Below are 27,962 nucleotides of genomic sequence, written 5' to 3' on the forward strand. Positions count from 1 at the left end.
ATATTTAAATGTGATAGTAATCAGCTGTACATAAAAACAAGTGTCTGTGAGATGTCACTCTTTACTGCCATCATGAAGGGAAAAAATGACGTTTTTCTTGCTTTCAGCATTTTTCTTTGAAACCATAATAGTAGTTAAAAAAACTTTCAGATGACGAATTGATCCTTATGATGAGGCCTACACAAAAATCCAGTAGCGTCAGGATACCCCTCTGTGTAAAAGGAAAAATAATTTAATATTCTTATCTGATATACCAGATTTAAGATGTGCAGGTTAAGAAAATTCAGGCTTTTTAGAGTCCGAAATTTGTTGAATTTTGGGCCCTGTTTCTTTTTTGGTTTTTTTTTGATATTTTAGGATAAAATACCTTATGTTGCTGGTTCATCTTTTTGAACTCTGCACAAAAATATAGTCTAAATGTATTTCCTTTTATATCATTCAGTACATTTTTTATAAAAACATTATACTTTGTTGTTTTTCCAAAAAAGATGGTACACTGAGATACAAATATATAGTTCTTGGTAGAAATTCCTCTTACTTTGTAAGAAATGATTCCTAATCATCTTCAAAATATACAGAGGAAGATGTTTACAAAATGCTGGAATTTTTAATCGACAACATATTTGTCCAGTATGGTGGATGTGTTTTTCTATAAACAATCAGCAATTCAATGGGAACAAATTGTGCTCCTTTATTTACTGACTTATTCCTTGACTCTTATGAGGCTGACTGTATAGCTGATCTGATCTGAAAGAAAGAATATTGTTTAGCTAGATCCTTCAATCTCAGTTTCCACTATATAGATGATGTATTATCTTTAAAAAATCCTAATTTCGGGGACTTGATACATCACATCTACCCCAAAGAACTTGAGATAAAGGTTATTACAGACACTGTGAAGTCAGCCTCATATCTTGACCTATACTTAGAAATCTATGGTAAAGGAAAACTATTGACCAAACTTTACGACAAACATGATGACTCTTCATTCAGAATTGTCAACTTTCCTTTCATCTGTGGCAACATCCCTTCAGCACCTGCGTATGGATTGTTCATATCACAACTCATACGTTATGCCAGGGCTTGCCAAAACTATGCAGACTTTTTGTATCATGCTAGAGCTCTAACAAAAAGGCTTCTGGAGCAGGGTTATGTTTTTACAAGATTGAAGTCATCACTACAGAAGTTTCATGGTCGTCATCATGAACTTGTGGATTGTGATGGTGTATCCATCTGCACCATGAAAACTGATTTATTCAATGGCATAGCTTTCCTTTCCTCGTTTGTCTACCCCATACTTGACTTTTTATGAGCAACTTGGCGGTTGTTGCTAGAAAAGCAGAGGATGCTTTCCCTACCGGTGCACCTGGTCCATGCTCCCAGTTTTAAGTGGAGTACGAGTTGCTCATTTGCTTTTGTTACTTTGTATGTATGATTTAATTACTTTGCGTTCTTTGTTGTATATGTCTGTTTTCCATACCTGGTCTTTGTCTTTGGATTACATTCTTTTGATTATCGCTATAACCTTGGTTCCCTTGATTACTCTCTTATAACATTTAAAGATCTAGTCTTCAAACTCCTTTTTGGCCTTGAAAGATGTTTAGTTATAAATTTGCATTTAGGGAATTAAGTTCTTACAGAAATGTGTTAAGAAGCATGACATGTGCTAAGCATGTTCCATTCAACACAATTATCAGTCAAAATCTGCATCCTATCATTAATATTTTATGATTAATAAGCAGGAATAGAACAGCAGTGATTTTAACCAAGCATTACTGGTGGGAAAATTCGAATTGGTAAAAAATGTAAAGTTTTGAAAATTTATATTGAAAAGGGAATTATTTTCTTCAGTTGAAATTGGTTTCAATGGAGTATTATTTCAGCACAGGATAATACCCTATTGAAATAGTTTTGAATATGATTACAAATTATTTTTTGGACAAGTTTAAAAAATTGGGGAAAAGGTAAAAACTGAATAAAATTTGTAAATATGTGTGAAGTTGGATATTTAATTACTATCAATTACAGTTTGTACTTCAGCATTGATTGACAGTCATTTTACATGTTGTGAAAAACAGTTCTAAATTATATGGGAAATGCAAATGTACGATTATTGTTTCTTTTACATCATGTCATCTTTTACTGGTAAATTTTGCTCATGCTACAATTTTTACAAGAATAAAAAACTCCCAGTGCTAACAAGACTTTGATAATCCAATTAGTACAGATTGAGGTCCAATGAGAGTCAAAAATCAAACATTTTGATTTCAACATAATTTTTGGCGTTTGATCTTTGTGACATGTTTCTACGTACTAGAATAAGATAGGTGAAAAGCCATCTTCAAATTTTATATCTTTACCACATCCATTTTTGGTCAGAAATTTATGCTGTTTAAAATATTTATATGTACAATAAAATGTGTTGATCAAGGATTTTTTTTAAAGGGGGGTTGATCCTTAGGATCAAAATACCTAATGTCACTGATTTATGTCAGGAATTTCCCTACTAATTATTTCTGAACACTACACAAAACATAGTGTAATTCATTTTATATCATTCAATACCTCTTTTATACCAGTAAATATGTATTGAGCTCAGTAATATTCTATTTTTTCTTCAAATAAAAATTAACATTTAGTCTTCAATTAAATCAACTAATCCATCTCTATGAGCCCCGCCATGGCAATTAAGCCATATATACTCATTTGATATAGGTAATCAACCCAGATGCCAAATATCAAAAGCCAACATCAAAATACAAAAAGTAATAGCCTGGACAAGAATTTGTCAACAAAAAAAGGAATTTCACCTTGAGGTCAAAGTTAAAGGACATAGGCCACTATCCATGGTACACGACGCATTGTCTTTAGGTGATTTACCCACTTGCTGAATATCAAAAGCCCACACTGAAAGGCAAAAAAGTTACAGCATTGACACAAGTTTATCATCTAAAACAGAAATTTGACTTTGAGGTTAAAGTTCAAAGTCTTAGGACCAAATCCATGGAACTCATTATCTTTAGGTGGTCTACCCACATGCTAAATATCAAAAGCCCACATCAAATTACAAAAAAGTTACAGCCTGTACACAAGTTCTTCAGTAAAAGAGTAATCAAGGGAACCAAGGTTACAGCGGCAACCAAAAGAATGTAATCCAGGGACAAAGACCAGACTTGGAAAACAGACACACACAACAAAGAACATGCAGTAACTAAAATCATACATACAAAGTTACAAAAGCATATGAGCAACTTGGACTCCACCATAAACTGGAATTTGACCTTGAGGTCAAAGTTCAAGGTCACAGGCCAATATCCATGGTTTTCGACATATTGCTTTTATTGGATCTAACCACATGCCACATATCAAAAGCCCACATTGAATTTAAAAAAAAAGTTATTGCCAAATACAAGCTTTTCAGTGAAAAACAATTTTGATCTCGAAGTCAAAGTTCAAGGTTATAGGCTATCATCCATGGTACAATGTAGGTGATCTACCCACAAATATCATAAGCATACATCAAAAGATAAAAAAAGTTACAGCCTCTATACTATTTATAACGGACGGACGGACGGAACGAGTGACCTATCACAAAAGTGCGACGTGGCGGGGCGTCAATTATATTATGGTACGAACTGCCTTTGGGTCGAATTGCCCTCACAACTTAAATTCTCCAATATAAGGAGGTTTAAAAAGTGTAAACAAACTTGAGCATGTTTCAGAAACTTTCGTCAGATGATTATTAGTAAATTTCGTTTGTTCAACGCCTTATATTGGCCTACTGCTTCACAGAGACATAGTTTGTGGATACAGTTACGCTATTATAAAACGAGGGTGTCTGATAACGATATGGACGGAAAATTTCAAAATCAAAGAACTTTTCGTCAAAAACTAAAAAATATTACGGTCCATCGTCGCACTAAATACAAGGATAAGCTAGAAAATCTGCCCGTTACTGGTACACTTGATTTACATGTTATATCTAGTGGAGGACCTGGTACGCCGAAGTCAGTTTTGCTTAGTGCTTCTCTCGTTAGGTTAGTATATACATAATTGGCAAATTGCGACTTGTAACTTCTTATATAACTACATGTACATGTAAAAGGATTTTAGGCTTTGTAATTCAAGGATAAGGTTGATTCATAAACAGTGTCTTTCCATACACAACGTGTACTTGGAGCCTCATACTAGTCATAGGCTCTACATACACAATGTACACACACTAAAATACTGCACATATATCATTGGTCAAGAACACTTTATTTGTTACATGTATATGTGACAATTTTATCAATAAACTGGATAATTAACAAAATTTGTGATCTTGTAATATATTGGTCAAGGAGTAGTTCTCACTAACTGATTTTTGGTTCTTTCATGTGCCCAGAATTTAAGAAAATGTCCAACAGAATGTACATGTATTTATCCTTTTCTCAAAAATGAGCCACCATTCAATGATTTTCATTGAGGAATAAAATTTTGGTGAACAGATTGGTGAGAATTGTATGTGGAGCCTCTAAGGGTCCCAAGTTCACAAGTTGTGTACATGGAGACACTGCCTAATTCATAATTGTACTTGCATGTATAGATATTTGACTTTGTTGATAATGTTGTTAATATGGGTTAGGTATTGCCTGTGAAACTGAGCACTACAAGATTACCCATCTTGAAATTTTAATTTACCCTCATGAACAGCTCCAGGAATATCCTTTCTTTTTTTAATCTCATAATTTGTACATTTTGGGAACAATTATGATATTAGTTCTCCATGGAAGGCAGTAGTATTTTACATATGTATATGTAAATCTATGACATAAACAAATGCACATTGAAGATTTTAGATGTAACCAGAACTAACCTTCTATTTTAAGAAGATAATGAATGCCTTTCTTATCTTAGAAAAGCTTTATTTCGATTTGGATAATATGATCAATGCTATGTATTTTCTTTAGTGGGTTAGGTTCTTGAACAGCTAGCAGACTTGACACATTGGAGAAAGATACAATGTACATCTACATACATTTCCTGAAGTTTTTAAACCAAATTCATTTGTTATAATCACAATAATTGGAAATATTTTTTTTAGAAAAGTCCTTGAGACTATCAGAGAAAATTGACATGTGATCTTAATTCAAAAAATTTATTTTTGTTTAGCTAAAGGAAATGTTAACTTTTTTCCATTAGGACAGTTACTAGGACATGTCTTTTTTTTTACTGGTACTTTTATATCATATATTGGGGAACCTTAAGGGAAATTAAGATACATGTAATAACCGTAGAACTGACACTACATTGCTGTGCTCACTTTAACAATGATGTCTTCACCAACGAGAATATGCAAGTCTTCCTACACTAGTAACATCCATGACGTCACATTATTAGTGTGCATTTGCAATAAATGTTCAAACAATCACTCATGTAATTTAGCCACGCATGCAAGCAGAATCCCAAGAAATTAATTAAGCCACATTGATATCTTTAAAATTATATTTTATAACTCTTTTTCCTTTTCCAGCTATCTTTTTAATTGTGGAGAAGGTGTCCAAAGAATTGGCATGGAGTAAGTAAATAAGACTTAAAGGAGAATAAATGCTTGTTACAGTTAATACCCCTAATTGTCGTTTAAAAGGTGCATCTTATCCAGTACATACATGTTCATGTGTATATTTATACTGTTAAAGAAATATTGTACAATTTTGTACATTAAAGCAAGAAATAGAGTCTGACAATATATAAACTATTAGATACAAGTTACTTAAATTAGATCACATGCATTGTGTATTTTCCAATAAAAGTTTTAAGTACACGCCTACATGTATTTCATACTGAGGAAAAATTTGCTTAAGAAAATAAATCAAATTAATCATACCTTAATGACTAAAAGAAAACCTGAGTTATACTTAAAGTTATAGATCATATATCCATGAAAAAGCTAACTGGAACTGCTAAAATATTTCTGTGATATTGTGCATTTTGTACATGTTCAGGGCATCTTGATATTTGAATAGAAAGAAGTATGATGTGTTATATTTAATCAGTATAGTGCAAGGAGGTCTTAGATTCCATCCCTGGCAATTTTAAAGCTGTTAGAAACTGTTTCTCCACTATATTAGAGTTATGACTAATAAGCTGAGAGTCACTTCCGCTGAGTCAGAATAACGTGTCTAGGTGGTTGGCATGCTTATCTTTGGGCTGTTATGTCTGTGTGATAGTATATTAAACATTTGGCTCAGTGTGTCAGACATGTACTAGATCGGCCAAATGTCACTCAATTAATACATTTTTGTACATGAAAATCAATCATCAGTGATAAAGTTTTTCAATTCTCCTTATTTGATTTTTTTTTCTCAGTGTTCTTAATATAGAAATAGTGTAGGTTAACATTAGTTGATGCATGATTTACCTTTTTCTTTCAGTCGATCATGTGGTGCTAGACTGACAAAAATTGAAAACATATTTATCACTAACAAATCATGGGACAACATTGGAGGACTTCATGGTAAGATACGGCATGTTAATTAGCCCCAAACTACAAATAAATTATATGTTTTTGAATGAAGCTTCATTTTTAAAGGGGATACAGTAACTCTCGGGTACATTCAATAATCCTTCTGAAGCATCTTCATGAATAATTACTCTACCATCTCAGTTGACCTGCCTCAATTGTCTGAGGTTATAGATTTCATTCCTAGCTGAGTCTCACTAAATACAGTGAAATTACTTATATTCATGGGTATCAATTTTCATGGTTTAGGAGGAAAGCACAAGTTTATGGATTTTTGAATTTGTGGTTTTGATGATCTTTTCATACAATTTAAGGTAGTAGACCTGGGATAAGGAAGGTAATCCAAATGCAAAGGATTTAAGTAATCCTTTTCGTTGGGAACTGAATTTTGTGGTTAAACTTACCCACGAAAATTGGTACCCCACGAACAATTGTACTTTAAAATTGGTAGTCACAGGTTTCGTGCCAAGCACGTGGTATTTAGAGGAAGATGACAACTAATTGAGTTGGAGTCCTAATAATATGTGGGGTGACATGCCTACATATGGGCTGCTGCTTAAGTGAGCTAGCACAATTAAGATCCATTCAGTGTGTTGGACTACTAGTATTACAAAGCTGCATCTGTTTGATTGATTAAACATTCTCGTCATGAAACATATAAAATATTTGTCATAGAATGTGTATTTTTTAATCAATGAATCTTCAATATTCCAGAACTGAAATCTTTCCAATGATTTTGACTAAGTTTTAGTGTGTACAGTCTTCACAAATTTAAGGTAAAATAAACAAGCCCACATGGTCAGTACTGTAAATTCAGAATTTATTGTGATGTTTTTAATATTGCAGGAAAATGTGAGCGACTTTAAATCCAAATTATTAAATCTCTTATTATCATAGATGTGCCACACCTGAGATATTAAAGTAAAGAGGGATTTTTCTCCAAATTACAGAAATTGAAGCCATATTTTCAACTAAAATGACAAATTATACATAATTGATACACCCAATGATGCATGTATCTTCTTCCAGGGATGGCACTAACATTAGAAACAAGTGGGATCACTAAAGTCACATTACATGGACCTGTTGGAGTAGTAAGTTCATTTAAATTATGCATAGAAAATAGATAGGTATTCACAGACAAATGTATTAAAACTGAAATGATTGCTCCATTTTTTTTTTTAGGGGACACCTATGGTATTTGTATCTTATATGATAATTATGCTGGTTTTGTTGCAAGTATCCTGTAATATAGATTACTTGGTCATTTTAAATTTGTTTTTTACTTTAAGGAAACTGTATTCCAAGATACTATTTTATTTGCTGAAGAATCCAGAATTGAAGTTGGTAAGTTGAGGTGAAATTTTAAAAAGATAAATTTTTCAGCTTTCAATAAAACTTGCTCAATGGTGATCTCTTACAATCGAGAAACATGAATGAAATGGATTACCTATTTTAAAACTGTGGGGCTTTTTCATTCTTCAAATACATGTATTTATTTATATACGTTGTGTCTCTACTTTCCTATTTTTCAAATATCATGGCATGTATTTCAATAGAAAATGCTTTTTCTTAATATTTTATTCTGTAAGTTGAAATCCTCAAAAACTGCAAAGTTCTTTACAGTGTACTCCAATCTATAACCTTAGAAGGTGGGATGTACATATGTAGCAATGAGCATTGCAGAAATGTAACATATTTGAATAAGAAAGACATGTTTTTGTCTATGCAAAAGATGGACATGATAATGTCATTTATGAAATTAATGATATGGTTTTTGCAGGAAAGCGACAACCATGGTCTACAGAATATTCTGACACCAACATACATATAGACTATGTTCCTTTATTACCTGAGGAAACAGAGAAGTTACACAATCCACCTCCTGGTTCTGACCAAATGGATACTGATAGTGACTCTCAGGACAGTGAAGGTACATTGGTTTGGATGTGATTCAATTTCTTTTAACCTTGTGGCATATACTGGGTAATTTTAGCATCAGCTATATTTTCTGATTTTTTATGGATTCATTATGCATTTAAATAAATTGTAATCCTAATTCACTTTGCATTTGAGGGGCTTTGAAGAGGAAGAAATAGTGCTAAGATATTTTAAACTGAAATTAGGAATGCTGTTTTTGATTCCATTAACATGGTGAAAACATGGGAAATTAATATAATTATAGGCTTTGCGTATGGGGAACAGACCTATATGTATATGTATTGAACTTATGCTAATACATTTATAGGAGTCATCATTTCAAAACTAACTATCCTCAGTTGAAATAAATATATGTGGATTTTCAAATACTTTTGTCAAAAGACATCTTTAGTCCATACACATTATAAAGCAGGTTTTGCTTCATTTTAGATTGGGCTTATGAAAGTGTATTGCCTATGGAGTAAAGGGCTTTAGGTTCAAAAGCTATCCAAGTCATGCCAAAGAACAACTGGTAGTCACTGCTACTCTGACTAACATGTTTCATATACATTTGTACAAGATACAGTGAAAATTGGTTAACGAGGATAGTGAAATATGTCTAAATTGAACCCCAGATAAACCAGTTACCTGTGTAAACCTAACATCTTCTGAAATCCATTATATCAGTTTCGTTGTATTATGAAACTGTTTAAACCAAATATCTACCTTAACCAAACAAATATCTCAGTCCAAATTGGGTCCTGTTAATATAGGTATCACTGTAGTAACACTCCTTCAGACGTTTAGGTTTCCCGCACGCATGATACCTCAACACAGGCTAAACACTCACCAAATGCACAATAAACAAAGGCCTCTATCGTGTGTATAAACAAACGCTCCTATTGTATATTAAACAGACGATAAATTAAGACTCCCAGTGTGTGTTTAAACTCATGATAAAGGAACACACCTAGCGTGCGTTTAAACGCACAATAGACGAACAATGAAAAATAATAATATTATTAAATAATGAGGGAAGAAAAATTGAAAATGGAATTAATGAAAATATCTAAATTATTAATAGCAAAAAATATAAAAATAACGGTTGAATCAAGGAAATAATCAAAGTAAAAAAAATAAACGAACCCTTTTATCGTGCATTTAAAGGAACGCTTCTATCGTGTGTTTAAACAAACACTCCCACCGTGCGTTTAAACTAATGCAATACAAAGTGTAAATGCAGGATAAACAATGCACGAATGCTAAATTGGGAAACATGAACGTTTCAAGTAGTGTAGTATGTGTCAAAGTGGGGTGACATGCCTACCTGGAGGTTGTTGCTTCTGTGATTTTGTAAATTTAAAAAAAGATATAACATAAAACTGTTGCTCACCATGTCAGACCAGTTCAAAATTGATGTTTTTGACTGTCCTGAAATGCAGCATGCATGAAAAATCCATCAAAGATTGTCAAATCTATCATTTCAGGATCTCCATCACCAAAGAAAAGGCGGTTGTCTGTATATTCTCCTTTAACAGATCCTAGTTGTGTATATGCATATATTATAAAGGTATTAAAAGCTTATCATCTCTATTAGTTGGTATAACTATAATACCCATCAGTTTCTGTATAATTGATTTCAATCTCTTTCCCAAATAGGTCTTTTGGGGCTTTTATTCTACCACTGTTATGACTGTTAACTACGCAGGTAAAATTATATTAAAGGATTTTCACTTGAATTGTGCAATCAAGCTTCAATGATGTGTATATACTTCCCTAACTGTTCAGGCTTTGACCAATGTATTTTTATTAAGCCACACTCTGTGAAGCATTTTATTATAAATTGCATGTATGATCAAATTTATCATGATTTTATTTTCTATGCATTTGGTGTCAGGTTTGTATTTCTATTTTAGCCACATCCTAAGGCGAGGGCTGTTTGCCTTGAAAAATGTTTAGAAGTTGGTGTTAAGAAGTGAGTAAATTTTATTAGGTTCATGCAACACCTACACATTAAAGAAAAAAGTAACTACTTCATTTTTGTCTTTATGTATCTTGCATACGATGAGTATCTCATTATTGAGGCATTGTGTATGTCCCAGGAACTCTTTAATTTTCCAGACTAAGTATAGCAGGTATTTATTGTGGGATGCTAATTTAGGGTATTTTTGCAGTCTGTCTGAAAGTACCAAAATACATTCCTTAAAAAATACTTTGGGCTTTATTACTTTTTGCACCATGAAGCATCTGTCAAAATTAGATAGCTAAAATATTTTGTTTATTTTTTGCTTAAAAAGTCACTATTAAATTTTACAGCCACCAAAATAACCCATTGTTCAATATTAGTAAAGTTGTAGATAAGCATTTTAGTAATAATAGATCATACTTCATAGGAAAAAATAATTAATTTACATGAAGTTAGGATTTATTGAAAAGACTTGTTATCTTTGTATCAAATAATTGACTTGTCCCATGTGTTTTATTGTAGAGGTCCTTTAGTAGGGAAGCTAAAGAACCTAGAAACTGTAACATTAGATAATGGTACCGTGGTAAGTTTTGTATGGCAAAACCTAAAAGGGGTTTCTTAATGTAGTTTAAATTTCAGTACATTCAGCCTTATGTTAGGATAGAGACTTATATATAATTCAGATAGAGTCCTTTAGGTTTTGATTTTAACTTTGCTAAGGCATTTCTTTGTCCTATAAAAGATGTAATTACATGTATCATGTCAAAAAATGTGGATATTGTGAAAAACAATTAAAGTAATAAACATAATTTGTATTTTTCATGTCTGGTAGAATCAAGTTCTGTCCATACAAACGTATGTCACATAAAAGTTTGTTAGCTGACACAAAGGAGATAACCTATGGATTTTGCATGTTGAAACCTTGTAACTGCAACTACTTCTAATCTCCTTAACTGCTCAATTGATTTGAAGGAAATTTATTGCAAATTTAAGCATCATTTGTAGATGAGCATGAATGAAGCTTATTAATATCTGGTTACTGCAAGGGGAGATTCTACTAATTCCTCTTGAAGGGAGGGAGCAAGGAGTGTTATTTTCTTTGTTAGCTCTATTGCTGTATGTTATATCATTACATATATCTTTTAAATATGCTGTTTCATGGCTTTTACACATTATATTCGGACACCTTCCTGCCATTTTGTGACACATTCTTTTAATTTTATCATGAACCTTTCTAGTTGAGATTCTTTTTTTGTCATCATTTTTCGCCATAGTGTTCATTGGATAGAAATTAAAACTTTATAAGTAATACATTATAGTGAGTTAAACAGATAACTTCATGGATAGACTAGATAGTTGAGAAGGAGATTTAAATTTTCTATCAGAAAAACTTATAGATGAATAAAAAGTTTAAATCTTCTTAATCATCCAGTAATTCATCAGGAAATGATCCTATTTAATTAAAATGTTCCATTCAGTCACTGCATGTAGGATCTAACAACATTTTGTTCTTTTTTCTGTTCAGATGACCTTTAAGGAATCCTAGGTTTTTCCCTTTGAATAAAGCTTTCAAAATCATGACAGATAAATTCTGATTGGCTGATGAGAAAGGTCATCAGAACAGAAAGTAGAATGGAGTGTTGTTAGATCCTACATGAAGTGACTAAATGGAACAATTGACAGGTCTAATTTTAATTAGATTGAAAATGATCCTTTAGTCAAAGGAAGACTAGCTCTGTCCTCCAACTCAACAAATCTAACTCTGCTTCACTAGCTTAAAATTTGAAGTTCAAATTATGTAAGAAATGTGTTATAATTGTAGGTGTATCCTGATCAGGTCCTAGAACCACAGGAAAAAACAAAGCCTATCATTGGTAAGAAACAGTAAAATTTGTTGGACTGTCTGTTACTTTTTGTAAAATGTATTTTGGTCTTTGAAGAGTCAGTCTAAATGTCTGGCATTGTTTTTGATTTTATAGTACTGTGAAAGTACTTTAATTCGTGGAACCAATGTTTGTGGATTAGGGGAGAAACACGTTTGTGGATTCTTGAATTCGTGGTTTTGAGGTTTAAGTGAACACTTGAAAGGCATTCTCCTTTTTGTTGGCAACCAAATTTCATGGTTTGGCCTACCCAAGAAAACCATGAAAATTCATACCCCACGAACAATAGTACTTTCACAGTATTTCCGTTAAGAATGGACCAGTAATATATATATACCTCATACGATTCAAAATAGAATAGAAATTTTAATGTATCTGATGTCCAATAATACCATTTTTCAGAGATCGAAGGTACCATCTGTTTCAACATCAGTAACTAGATTCATAACAAAATATCAAATTGAGATTTCCATTAATCCCTCCTCAGTTGAGGCTTTGGCAAATCAGTTCACCTGAAATTTGTATAATTAAGGTTTGAGGAAAAATTTGAGATTTTTTTTTATGAAACCAAGGCCAGATTATTATGCCCCCATACTAGTGGGTTGTATATTGGTATCACCTTGTTCTGTCATTCTGTCTGTCCAAAGTTTATTGCATTTATTTCAGCTCCCAATGGATGGATTGATTTCAAATTTCAACTTCCTGTTTTTTGAACTTTTTCGCTATATGGTATAATGGAATGATAGAGAAATTTTTGTCAGAAAATTAGAGGCCCCAATGGATAAATTAATTTTAAATTGAGTGTGTGGCTATATATAGATAGATCATATGTTGTAAGAAATTATTGGTGTTCTTCAATATCAACTTCCTGTATAAGTGGGGGTATGCCAAGCACAACAATGTGTGAACTTTCCTGTTTTCATTTGATTTATCAATGGTTTTATTGCTAAGTTATATGGTGGCAGGTGTTGAACACTCTCCATATGACCACAAAACATTAAAGCCATTGCCAAAATAAACACCACTGTTTTGTTATGTTATTTTTTAGTTTTTGCACTATTGTAAAATATTTTTAAAATGGCATATTTTAAAAAAAATTGTGTATTGAGTTTAACAGGAATATCATATTCACTGAAACAATGTTTCAGTACAAACTTAAACCTTAGGTGTGATAGAAAGAACTTGCAGACTAAAACAGAAAAAAAACAATTTCTTGTATAAAGATGGTCATATGGACATGAAAATAAAAATTTGAAAATGCATCTCTGGAGTTCTCCAAAACTTAGAGTTCTTGTCTTTTTTGCCTGAATCTTAACCTTACTGTACCGACATTGTATTGCTATTATGTTTTGGTTATTTTCAGTTGTTGAATGTCCAAATGAAGATTACCTCTACAGTTTGTTGACATCAAAGCAATTATCAACTTGTCAAGTCACTGATGAAGAAATGTCGGCTGAGATAGTTGTTCACATGTCTCCATTTTCTATTGTGCAGAATCCTAGATATCAAGAGTTTATCAAAAGGTAATAGGATTTATCTTCATAATACTTTTGATTCTGCAACTATGCTTTCTACTATACAAATACAGGGTGACAAGTAAATCATTTCCATTTTGTATAGTAGCATAATATAATTTCCTGTTTACCTTTTTCATTTTTGCAACACTTTATGCTGATTCAGGAAGCCAGTTTTATGCTGCTTTCTGTTTGTATGCATTCAGTAAATGTCAAAATATGATATGATTAATCATTTTTTTTCTGGATAAATTTTAGATTTTCCACTATAAAATACAGTGGAAGGATGGAAAGCTAACATGTACATGCCTGAGAAATATCAACATCATTATACCCCCTGCATACAAAAATTCTAGAAATAATGGCTGTTGAACTTTTTTTTAGTAAAACTTGGTCTCATGTGTTGTCCACAACTCCTCCTTAATGACTTGCAGTATTGTTTTAAAACTTGATGGGATGTTGGATTACCATATGGAGATGTGCATATTGTCAGGAATTTATGTTTGGGCAAAAATTGTAAAAATGACATCTGTTGGACTTAAGCATTTTTCGGTAACATTTGGTCTGGTGAGTTATCCACAACTCCTCCTTACAACTTGCAGGTTTTTTTTATGAAAACTTAATTGGGTGTTAAATTACCATATGGAGATGTGCATATTGTCAGGAATGTATGTTTGGACAAGAATTGAAGAATTGACAACTGTTGGAACTTACACATTTTTCAGCCAAACTTGGTCTTGCAGGATTGTCAGGAATTAGTCATATTCTGTCATTAAAGAAATAGTACTGACTGCTGTAAAGAGTTTGGAGTTGGGTGTTTTAGAAATGGCAACAAATTGTTTGTCAAATGTGTGTAGTCTATCCACCATAGCAATGTATCCAATATGAATGTTATGTCCACATCCGTCCCCAAATGTACGAAGTTCAACATGCTGCAGGGGTATTAGTTCCCATAGGGGCAATTTCTAGTTTTACACTGGCTGTGAAACAGTTACAATTGCTTGACAAACCCTGGTGATCTGATCTGTTTTTAAAGCTAATACAAATAAATTTCCTGCAATGTACATGTATTGTATATCTACTTATTAGTAGTAAAGTAACATGGTAATTTAAATTTCTAAGTAGTAAGTGCATTAATTTGCTCAACCCTGATGTATGTTCATTGTTACTTTCAGTTTTTTTTTTAATTATGTTGTAAATTTCAGGGTGTCAATTCCATAATTTATCCTCTTGGTTTAATACACATGAGCAAGCATTGTTTTGGAAGATTAATTGCCTTTTTCAAGGGTGTATTTTGATGACTATATTTAAAAGGGGATAACTGGATTGTACATGATGTTGTCAATCTTTAATGGATGGTCTCCTATAACTGAATGGTTACAGTAAATTTAATTTGCAAAATTGTGAATGACTCCTCCAAACTCTTTAATAACCATAAGTCTATATGTGAGTCCTCCGTGAAATTCCTATGTCTTTCCAGACTTTTTTTTCAAGATGTTGTTTTTTTTTAATAATTTAGTATTTTACTTTCCTTCACTTGATTTGTCATCATACAAAAAAGGAATACTTAGTAGTCCTAAAACAAGTTGAAAGGGATATATTATGCAAGTTGAAGTTTTGGCTCAGTCAACTCCATGTAAAAGACTTGTAAAAAAAAATGATGTTACATTTGTTCCATGAAGAGACTGTTCATTTACATGTATATTAAGGAAAGAGACAATGATACTAAAACTTTCTAATGACTTCTTTTTATTTCTAGCTTTCCAGACTCAACTGTACATCTGTATCTTCACGAAAAAACATCAAGCTGTCACAGTCCTTCTTTAATTGAAATACAAACTCAACTCAACTTGTTGAATCCTTCAATATTCCAAACATTGGTTATGCCAAAACAACAGGTGGACAGTCTGCCTAATCATGTTCTTGCCAAACCATACTTGAGATATACTTACAGACCTACTAAAGAAATTTCTTAGTGAGTTTAATATATATCAGTTTATTATTATTATTTAGTTAGAGTGGTATATAGGTTTCAGTTTGTCTTCCTGTTTATATGATTAAATATTGTCCATGACTTTCAAGATAATTGTAAAATATCATGCAGTATTTTACATCTGTGGAATGGTCATGAGGGAAATGGTAAATTTATTTATCAGATGTACCTTCTTTAGCCTTAGGCCACGCTGAAAGAAAGTCTCCATTGTGCACCATTAAAAAGAGGCACAGTGCCAGGAACAGACCTAGAAATTTATAAAAAATTGGAGGGGTGGGAAATGTTCCAGGTCAAATTGTGCACAAAACTAACAAAATATATAAGATTTAAAAAAAAGAGGTTTCAATCTGAATCTGCCATTGAATTCTTTGACTTTCTCAATATAAATACTTACTTTTTAGTACTGTTAACCTGGTTATTTTCAACATACATGTAGCTTTGTGTACATTATGGTGAAAGTTTTTTGCAATTCTTTTCTTGTAGTGAAGGCTGTGTGGAAGATGAATATGAACCAAGGTATAGAAAATCACTGAAAGAAAGTGTTGACTTCATGAAAATAGTTGATGGTTTTCAAAACCATCTAACTGCACACAAATCTAAAGAAACAGGTAGATATTGTTCATAAGGTGAAAAAAAAATTCTGGTACAGGTAACTCTTTTGTACCTATATTTCCCTGTTATCTCTTTGATAATTGCATTGATACAAAATTGAAAAGAGTGCCAAAATATTCTATCTATGCAATACAATTGCCAAAAATTGACAGTAAAATATACAAATGAAAACAAAAATCATTGGCACGTAGAATAATTAAAATATTGTCAGACTTAATAATTGGTGCTTAAAGTCAATTGTTTGAAGTTATGTTTTTTGCTCAGTCTATCTGCAGCAGGCAAGCCATGTATCTAGTATCATATGTGAAAATTAAAAAGTGGGAGATCTTTCTCTGAAAATGTCTCAGTGGGAGATTTACCAAGGATTTTTGCAACATGTTTTGATAAGAGTTGAAGTAATTTATTTCAGTTTTAAACTGAATATTCAAATAGGACTTGAGAAATTTCCACGAATGCAGCTGAATCTCCCGCTTTGACAATGGCACATCAGCGGTAGAATGTTTCATGAAAAATCGTGAGACTCCCACTGAAAGCAGGAATGTTAATACCTATGTAGTATTAAACAATAATTTGTTGTTAAAAAGTATGAAATAATGTGGCTGATTGAGGCGAAATGAATAACAACTAATTTATCTCAAGAATTGCTGAAAATAATAGGTTCCAAGTAGGTTCATAATGAGGACTGAATTCTAGTTAAAAAAATGGATCATTTGTCTCAACTCTTGAAATACTGTTTACTGTAAACCCAACTTATTCTTGTAAGCAATTTCACTTTTCTTGAACAACTGGGAAAATAAAAGCATTTAAGACTCTTTATAATACATTGCATCTTTTAGAGAGAGCTAGATGTAAAATTACAGTATTAAGATGAAACAGATAAGATGCCACTGAGGTTCAGTCTAATGTGATCTTTTTTGTAGTCTCCAAGTATCCAGAGATAGTGTTTTTAGGGACAGGATCATGTACACCTACTGGTGTTAGGAATGTTAGTGGTATACTGGTACATATGGAGTAAGTATAACAAAAATGTATTGGTCTATCTGTCCATCCTTACATCTCTCCATTAGTGTATGCTTGTAAGCATAACTTTCTATTGACAATTTACCCATTAGTTGGTTTGAATGAATGTTAACCAAATATTCCTGAGAATAAATGTATTATTCAGTAAAATTTCTCAATAATTTAGCCAGCAACATATTTAAAACTCGGGATGTTCTGCATAATAAGTCTACAGAATGAAGATTGATTCTATTAAGGAAAGCTCAATCCTAGACATGATTAAGAGTTTTTCTAGCATCTTTTCATTTCAATAACTATCATTCCAGAACAAACTACTACCTCATTGATTATTGGTAGAAAGATGTTCTATTAGAACCTGGATTAATCAATTCTGATTCCTCAATTTCTTTTCTATTCTGAAACCTGTCTAAACCATACTCTTAATAAACCAAAAACCTCTCCTAACCGGGCAATTTTTGAAGTCCCTTCATATCAGTTAAGACGTACATGTATTTTGAACTTGGATAAACTGAAAAAATTCGACAGTCCAGGCGTCGGTTTCACAAAAAGTCATAAGTGTGAAATTGATCGTAAATCATGACGTCACAATGCTATTTTAGTTTATGACGTCATTACTTCCAATCAATTTTGCACTTACTACTTTTTGTGAAACTGATGCCAGAAGGGGTTCAGTTTAGACAAGTTCTTTGTACTATGCTGATTTGAAATAGACAGATGCAACTTTTAATACAAACCTAGGTAAGTTTCTGAGTGATTTAAAATGTTCTCCAGGTAGAATTATGTGCTATATTAAACAAATGTACCCTATTTTACCACTGAACACCACTGTGATCTTAAGTTTGAAAAGCTGTAAATTTAATTACCTTACTTTCTGAATATACTCATTTACCAGTATTTTAAGGAAGTTTATACTAACATATCACTATATAAATTTTTACCCAAATCATACTCAATGACTGTAACTTATGTAATTTACTTTTTGTTTGTAGTGAAGATACTAGTGTAATGTTAGATTGTGGTGAAGGCACATTTAACCAACTCTATAAAATTTATGGTGACAAGACAGATGAAATTCTTATGAAGTTAAAGGGTATTTACATCTCCCATCTCCATGCAGATCACCATCTGGTGAGTGACTTTCTATATTTGTTAGTTGCAATGGTTATAAATAGTCATTGTTAGTCAAGTTGTATGAAGGTTAATATTCAATGCTCTTGTAAGGGGAGAGCATGATTTGACACACAAAATTATACTCCGCCATGGAGGATCAAACCCTAGACCACTTGGTGACAAGCCATTGACAAACAGATTCGGCTGAAGAATTAATCCCTTAGCCAAGTCAATTAACTGGCTATTTAAATCTCACTATGTACTACAATGCAGGTAGGCTGTCTTGCCACACTGTTAGAATATCACATTACATTTAAGAAATAATTTTTGAATACTAGTTCCTGTGATTAGTTTAAGGTGGGTTAGTATTATATCTGTTTTTATTATACACTGTCTATGGGTGAAAGTTTTCCGTATTTTGATGGATTCACATTTTTTTTTCAAAGGCCTCAGGCTGTTTTTGAGATACGTGTAAATCCGGGGAGTTTTTTTAGAAGGGGGTGAGGTCCATATTTTTCTCAAATAAATAAAAAATTTTCAATATCCTGATTAGTTTTTGTGATGTTTTGTTATAAAGGCAGATTTTTTTTATCAAGAAAAATTTGAATTATCTCGAGCATAAAGACAAAATGTGAAACACTTTAATTGCCATAGTTCATTTGGTTGTATTTTATGACAATTTCATAACAACAAGCGTTGGGAGATAACTCGAATATGTTTTGCCACATGCTGTAAATGAAACATGTTGTGTTTAAATATGAAAAATCACAAAACATCTCCATAGAAAAGTATATTTTTGGCAAGCTTGACAAAGTGTTGAATATGCCAAAAAATGCTCTCAAAATGCAGGGGAAGGCTTCTAAATTTTCAAATTTTTTTCTGGGGATGGCGGTATGCCCCCAGACCACCTAGCAGATTTGGGTCAATTCACGACCCTCAAATTCCCTACTAAAAATATTTTCAGTATTTCAATGAAAAACAGCTTTCAAGCATGCATTGTGCCATCTAAGCACTTTTATATCAAGAGTGTTTTCTAGGTATGTTGGTTGTGTTTCCCACAAATAAGTGATTATACAACCAGCTGCCTGATTGTTACTTGAACTTGTACTTACGTTTATTTGATTTATCATTCTACTACATCAATGATAGTGAATTATCAAATTTTCCCTGTGTGATAAATTTTGATACTTCACATGTGAAAAAATTCTGAAATTTCACTCTAAAATTTTCTCCTGTTAATACATGTATGTCACAATGTTTTTAGTACTTTATTCGAGTGAAGTTAAATTAATTTGATGTCACTGATGATTTGGACTATTAATCCCCTGTCACAAAATTTTAAACTTATTTAAAAATAGCAATTAATTTTTGAGAAAATTTATAAAATAAGATAATTAATTGGCTACATGAATAACCATAATAACATCACTCATGCTGAGAACTCTTGGAGATAAACTAGTATATGGAACAAGTTCTTCACAGTCATTAAATCTTAGTATTCTTCAACTTTTGTGATCATATTTTGGTTATTCAAATCCCAATTACTTTTCCTATTATTCACTGCAAGATTTATGAAATAATTTAAAGTGAAATTGTGAAATATGGTACATTTTTTATGTATAAAACCTCACATGTTGCTTTCTACTGTTTATTCTTTGAAATTTCTATCTTTGATATGTTTACTGTTGACTAATGTAATTTTATGAAAATTATAAAGGGAACGGCTGGAATATTGTTCAAGAGAAAGGAAGCATTAGAAAAATCAGGAAAGATCTTAACACCACTTCTGCTTTGTGTACCAATACAGTATAGTGGTTGGCTTAGAATGAATGAACAACAGTTTAAAATGAAAAAGTTAAAAGATTTGTTAAGGTAAGTTTTGTTTTTGTTACATTAAACATATCCATAAAAGCAGATTGGCTCGGCTACCACAATTAACAAGACAGATACAGAAAAAATAACTGATTATGCTTTACACATAAAAGTAGATACATATAGGATAAGTTGCACATTCTAATGCATGTAACTTAATTGAAGAAGAGTCTTTTAAATTTTTTTGCTTACTTATGAACTAATATGAGGCAGGTGTCACCTGTAAGAGGACGAAGTTGAATATATCAGGGACATATTATATGAACATTGGTATTATATGTCTCCGAATATATTGATATTTTTTTAGAATTAATAATGTCTTTTACAGTTTTGTATATCAAATAGGATTTAATTTTTCTACATAATTTAGCAAACTTTAAGATGCCAGCTATAAACATTTAGTGTTGTTAAAGATACAAAACTTAAAATGATCCTTGCTTTGTATTACCCTTGTTATTACAAGTTAACTTCCTGTCAAATTAGGCTCTTCGTGCTTCTAAGATCAAAAGTTTACCATTATGATTAATTTATTCTCTATCTGTTGTAACCATCCTTGTCATCAGAAGCCACATGACAGATTTAATGACCTTGTCTACTTATTTGCCTACGCAGACCTTATCTTGTTGAACTGATCTGTCATTAGATTAGCCAATACTTATATTGTCTATCTATTTTATTAATCTATTAACAGAATGGTACCAACCCAGTTTTTGATGAAACCACCCTACACTGTTCCAAAGATAGAAGGGAGTGACCCAGGTGTTGAGGATGTTGTTAAAGAAAAACTGAATTGCAATCAGGTTTGGAAAAAAAAGTGTTGTACAAATGTGTTGCTCTCACCAAGAACTTTGGTTTATAGTAATGAAATAAATACCGCTTAATACATTTTTCAAAATTTCCTCAAGTCTTGCTAGTTTTTATTGCCCTACATGAAGGCATTGGGGCATTAAGTAATATAAGTTAGGCACAGCCTACAACTGAACATCACACTTATACCTTATATTTTACATTCGTGAAGGAATTAAGTTAAAAGGGATGATGGCTGAGAGGGGCCAGATAGGATAGTAAAACAGTTGAAAAATGATCCAGCATACTGGATGTAGATACTGTAAATAGTTCTTTTTTTGTGTTTGAACTGCATATTTTAATTTTGAATCAATTAAAAGGCTACTTTCACTTTGAATTCACTTCCCTGACCCATATCTGCAGGCCTGTCTGATACCTATTCTGGTTTGACTGAACATTTATCCTTAGCAGCCTTGCATGCAGTGCTTAGTATTACTGTGTCTGTGTATCTCTTCAGTAATTTTTACCTGTGTCACCAATGGTGAAAGCAGGTTTAGTAGGCGTTCAACTCCTTCTTTCTGTCAGTCGACCTGTAGGTCTGTCATGTTTAAAGGAAGTATCTACTTTGTTTGATCTGTATTTTAAATTGATGTTGAAGTTAGCCATTTTTCAGCATTAGATGCTGTCACTGGTATACAAATGTATTACTTTAGGAAATTAGTAACCACCACTGTAGTTCTTTCTTAACTTGCTTAGCGGTTTTATACATATTGAAGACACTTATGTGCTGACAAATATATGATAGTAATGCAGGTCCAGACATGAGTTGTCTTGCATCACTGCAAAAACATTTGAAAAATTGGTATGATTTAAAATTTGGTATGCAGGTTCTGCTTTGATTGGTGTTACTGTGTGTAAGTCTTGAGTCCTGTCACATGTTAACTTCCAATAGGGTATGTAAGTCTCGTCATATGACCCCATGATTTCATGAGAATGGGTCCTAGTCTACCATTCAAAAGCATGGAGATTTGTCATTTAGAGAGCTTTGAGTTCAGTGTTAAGGGCAAAAATCTTTCTGTGTAAAAAATCCCGATAAAAATGACAAATAAATATTTCTACATAATAAATGTAGTAAGAAAAAAACATAAACTAGAAGATTTTGCATCGTTATACAGAGTTTCGAGTACCCGGTAGTAAACAATAAAATACAAATCGGTCTTCGGTTTTCAATACGTTCTACATCAGAAATTCAGGTAAAGAAAATGAAACTAGAACGTGACTTACATACCCTCTTTGCAGTACATCTCCATTGCTTTTAAGGGTTTTTTTAAATTTTCTTCACAATAAGTCTAGTAATCCTTTCATTAGAAAGTTTTTTTTTTTTTTTTTGGTCTTATGCTTAAGTATGATTGATTGTAGTGTATATGAAACTTTTGCTGAGTGCAAAATCCACTTCCTGTTTAAAGTTGCTTTGAATTTAATGGATGGTGGGGCATTGTATACATGGGCGTGGTACCTGTTACGGCAGGTATAGCTAGTGCTGTACATTTTTGTACCACTAATTTTTTTGGTATGGATTCATGTCAAAAATATAAAAAAAAAAAAACAGGTAATTTGCTTGGTACCTAATGATAAACAAGTTAACACGAGTGTAACTCTTGTTGTATCAATCAAGATTTGGGTACTATCCCTCAGGTGTAAGTATTCGTTGTATGAAGCATACAAATACCAACAGATATATTGTGCCGTTTATGTTTTAATGTTTCAATCTGAAGTGTAAATAGATACAGTGTTATTTATATTTAAAGCATTCTATTTCTTCAGGTATTGACAGTTCCAGTGAAACACAATAAACATGCTACTGGTCTGATTCTGGAGCATAAATCTGGTTGGAAGCTGGTTTACTCTGGAGATACAATGCCTTGTGATGCTCTCATTGACAAAGGTAAACACATAGCAAGCACAGCTGTGACTTTATCCACAAGAACAGAAAGCTCTACTGCAACATGCCGAATGAAAATTAGTTGAGTGCAGATTGATGTGAACAAAAATTCATTGTACAGAAGTAACAAGTAACAATAAAAGTCTCTGTTTATTTAAGGAATTAATCACGGAAACTCCATTTTATCATTGTTTTTTCATGGGCTGAACATTTTTGTTGCATTATTTTATCCCTCGCTATCGCTCGGGGTAAAATATTGGCATAAATGGTCATCACCTGGTAAAACAATGATAAAATGGAGTTTCCGTGATTTATTTCAATTCTAAGAGGACAATTACGGTACTTTTTTATATTTTCTTGACCTATTGCGGTAACCTATGTCAGTTGAAATGGTCGCTAGTGAAACTTCGTTTTGTATTTTTTACGTATAATGAAGGGAAGGGCAAATTAAGTAAAACAATGTTAGATATGGCAATAGTTTGCATTATAAGGTCACAGTGTTCACACATGGACAGGTACAATGTTTCATTCATTGACGATTGTTATTGTTTGTTTTCATACGTGATGGTGCATGTGGCGAGTGCTACCGTGTACATATGTAAATGTTTTTTCTGGAGTATAATATCATTTTTCTAAAACATAACGTCAAATATTTTTATTAAATATGAATATGATGTTCATTCACGCTACTTGTGTTTGTTAAAATGATTAAAGTAGGCAGCAATTTAGATGCACACAAGCTACGCCCAATAAGTCTTGTGCTGCTCATATAGCAATTGTAAATCAAGCACAGTTGTCGTGTCAAAGACTTTTAACGACGTCATATTACAATTCTTAAAAAACTTAAAACAATGTCATAAAAGTCTAACGTAACTTCATATATTAAAAACTATTAATATATATGGTATACATTTCATCTGGTCAAAATAAAATACTATGCTTGCTTATAGGTTATGTCTTCTCAAGATTTTTATATGATGGCAAAGATATTGTGGTTGTATAATGGTATACTGTCATTGTTGTCATCTGTAGACATTTGAGTATGAGTGTATAGATCTCAGTGAAATTTTACAAGGTGCCTATTACAAAAGGAAGGCTGGGATTGATTGTTGAGGTTAAAAATCTGTTTTGATCACAAAGCAGTGATAAGGCTTGACATATCAATAGGTTGTTAGAAATAAACAACCTACTTCATGTATTTACAATAAAGTCTATAATAACCTCCCATGGACTAACAAATTCATAATCACATAAGATAGATGGTCCATATATACATGATAATCTTACATGAAAACAAGCCATGGAGGACATACAATTATAGTTTTCTATGGCAGGTTGTTGTTGTATACAGTTGGTTGCTAAGACATCTTTGACTGTATATATTTTACTAATATCTTAATGTTATTTTACATTTGATCCTTTTTTTAATTTTGTTAATCAAACATTGAAATGTTTTTTTAAAGGCAATAATTGTGATATTTTGATACATGAAGCAACTCTACAAACAGATATGGTGGAGGATGCAATTAAAAAAAGACACAGGTAAACTTGTCCATTCACAACAAAGGAGAGGAAAATTAGTTATTATTTATAGAGGACTGTTAACTATACATTTTGGACATAATACATCTCATGGTGGCTGTTGGAATTTACATGAGTTTTAATTGAAGAGGTTAGACAGTAAAAGGACCTTATATATTAGTCTTTTCCCACTGCCATTTTTTAATGAAATTCATGTATTGAAATTGTTTATGTGTGTTACAAAATTATATTTTACCTACTCAGGGCTGTTCCAGTAAAACATATAAGGGATGGGGGGGAAGGCACTTTTATTCTTTGTATATGAGTGGATGTTCAGGTCTCTGGACAAAATATAGAGTTTAATACAAAACATCTGTATAACTTCTATGGGTGACTCCTGTGTTGAAAAAGTTCCTTCCCAGGGTACCTCATATCTATCATTGGAACAGCTCTCAGTTGGTTATGACAATTTTCTGCAGAGTAAAATTTGGATTTTTAAATCTAAATGTAGAGATAGTTGAATTGTTTAATGTATAGACAAAGATTTGGCAAGTTACATGTAATGCACATATAAATTTTTCGCTCTTTTATCTTCAGCACATATAAGCAGGCTATAGATGTGGGACTGGAGATGAAGGCAAAGTTTACAATACTGACACATTTTAGTCAGAGATACAGAAAAATACCTCCATATGATCACAAGTTGTATCACAATAAATTTGGATTTGCCTTTGATTGCATGAAGGTAATAAGAACCTTGTCAAGTGTATTCCATATTGGTTGTGTCTTTGAATTTGGGTTATTTCCATTCTATGTCCCTTGTGAATTTTTACACTTTCAGTTAGTTCTCCTTTTTATACCCCTCAATGTGTGGATGCTCATAGCATTCCTGTAAAACCTCCCACATTAGAGGGAGACTCCCACAGAATAATGAAAAATTTAGAATCCTACATTTACATAAAAAGAGCATCAATGCAGGGGAATCTCAAACATAAAAGGATGGTAAGGCATCATATGTGGATGTGCATGTAAGAATCGTCAGATGCCATCAAAAGGGGATAATCCAACTTAAGTAATGTAAATGGTTTACTTGTTAAAACCTGGCAAGCTCAACTTCTCCTTAACTGCAGATGGGATTGTGATCATTACTTCTTAATTTTTACTGAATACTGCATTTTTGAAATTAGATTAAAAAAACATGACTGATGTTGATATGAAAAGATTTAAAAAATCATTTTATTGTATGGAAGAAATTATGTCACAATGGAAATTTATCTGGAAATATTAGACAAATTAGCAAGTCAGAGCTGTTTGTATATTTTCAGCACTGTTTTAAATAGCTTGTTTCATAGGAAAAAAAACTTATGTAGGTTAATTAAGAAATAAATCATGAAAACTCATTTTATTATTGTTTAACCATGGGCTGGCCATTAGCATTACATTATTTTACGCCTGATGGATGTCAGGTTTGGACAGGATCTTTATTGAATTAGATTATGTTGTTAATAAACATTAAATTTGTTTCAGGTGAACCCTGCTGACTTCAGTATTATGCATGATATGATTGATCCATTGAGAGACATATTTAAAAGTGACATTGACATTATGGAAGAAAAGGACAACAGGAAAAAAATGAAACAAAACCTTAACAAGAATTATTTATCTAACTTTTTGCGAGCTGATTCAAAAGGAAGACCAGGAAAAGAATTTAAAGACTCTTTTAATAAACACAAAGGCGAAGAACAGAAAGTAAAAGTAAAGGAAATGAAAAGATAATATATAGAGATCACAGCTCTGTATTGATATTTATACAAATAAATAAATTAAAATTATGATAAATTGCATATAGGTTATTATTCTACAGTATATATTTCAAAATGTTAATAAGCATTAATTGCTTGGAAGATTCTTTTCCCCTTATCATTAGGATAAGGGTTATATTGGAATCACCTTGTCCTTCTGTTACACTTTTCTGTAATAGATTTCTCAGGTCCCATTGGTGGGAATGCTTAGGTTATTGGGTTATTGCTTGTACTGTATCTCCCCTTTTCAGGTTCCTCACACATCTATTACCTGTTAATTGATCACTTAGTAATTATTTACGGTGACGCAAGATGGAAATTTTGTGAACAGATTTCTCAGCTTCTGCTGGAGGGAGTGCTTAGATATTTAGTGTATTGTGACAGTACTTTAATTTGTGGATAAGGGAATAAACATCAGTTATAAACATAAGTGGATTCTTGATTTCGTGGTTTTGAGGTTTTGAGTATATATATCAATAGAAATCTTTTCATTGGGAACCAAAGTTTGTGGTTTGGCCTACCCACAAAAACCACAAAAATTGGTACCCCACGAACAATAGTACTTTTACAGTATTGCATTTACATGATGACTTGTAACAGGTCTCATGTTTTCATGTTCTTCTGTCATCTACTACTTATTTACAGATCGACTCAGTAATTTTTAAAGGTTTTGTATAATGGTAATTTTTGTAATAGATTTCTCAGTTTCTATTGGAGGGAGTGCTTAGATATTTAGTACATTGTCTTAGCATGACTTGTACAAAGTTTTCCATTTTCCAGGTTTGACAGAAATGGTAAAATGGAGATATTCTTTGCACAACATAGTGTGCAACATCTTATTTGTTTCTTGGTAATGAACTTACATTTTAAGTTACCTGGCTAAAGAGCATGTGCCATTTCTTGGTGGTTATCATAGTCCATAATCATTTTTTCAATATTCTTTTCCAAAACTGCTGGACAGATGCAATGGAAGTTCACATGCTTATTCCTTTTGGTCTGTCAAAAAAAAATGTGGCAACCATTACTGAAAATAGACCATAGGGGTCTGACACTATTTTTTTTTTTATAAACAATAACAAATAGAAGAAAGCTGGGACTTCTTAGACTCTTCAGTTCAATGAGATCCATCTCTGAAAATTTTAAGTTTATCCAATGACCAATGAGTTATTGCCCCTTTTATTTTTTTAAAAAATTTTTGGTGGCTCCTTTTGGGTTATTATATCTAAAACCTTCACCATAGAAACTACCTGACCAATTTGAGCCAACTTTTGATGTTACTGTATACTGTCCATAACAAATGCAGGGGTTTTAGATCTATTGACAAACATGACTGCTGTTTCTAAAAATAAACTATAGTCAAACAGAAGTTAATTTCATTTTTATGAGTATCTGACTTTGTTTGTTTACTCTCTTCGTTTGGAAGAAGTGTCAACATTCCTACTGTACCCATGTTTTAAAAAAGTTTCAACATTCTTACTGTACCCATGTTTTTGAGAAGTGTCAACATTCCTACTGT

At 32.3% G+C, this 27,962-nt stretch overlaps 1 protein-coding gene across 1 annotated transcript; it reads left to right on the forward strand.

Annotated features, from left to right (window-relative positions):
• The first annotated feature begins 3,659 nt into the window (after positions 1-3,659).
• On the forward strand, positions 3,660-26,488 carry LOC148619645 (zinc phosphodiesterase ELAC protein 2-like). The gene is made up of 21 exons (XM_088579800.1): positions 3,660-4,037; positions 5,516-5,560; positions 6,417-6,499; positions 7,535-7,599; positions 7,798-7,852; positions 8,289-8,438; positions 9,913-9,995; positions 10,342-10,400; positions 10,914-10,974; positions 12,214-12,265; positions 13,638-13,797; positions 15,548-15,763; positions 16,265-16,389; positions 17,314-17,404; positions 18,403-18,541; positions 20,241-20,395; positions 21,087-21,195; positions 23,006-23,126; positions 24,587-24,665; positions 25,242-25,389; positions 26,172-26,488. The coding sequence occupies exons 1-21, from the start codon at positions 3,736-3,738 to the stop codon at positions 26,418-26,420; spliced, it is 2,547 nt and encodes an 848-aa protein (XP_088435926.1). The 5' UTR covers positions 3,660-3,735; the 3' UTR covers positions 26,421-26,488.
• Positions 26,489-27,962: the final 1,474 nt, after the last annotated feature.

The sequence above is a fragment of the Perna viridis genome, chromosome 4, assembly GCF_037379345.1.
Source record: "Perna viridis isolate PV_CMFRI_1.1 ecotype Kerala chromosome 4, ASM3737934v1, whole genome shotgun sequence".
NCBI lineage: Eukaryota > Metazoa > Mollusca > Bivalvia > Mytilida > Mytilidae > Perna > Perna viridis.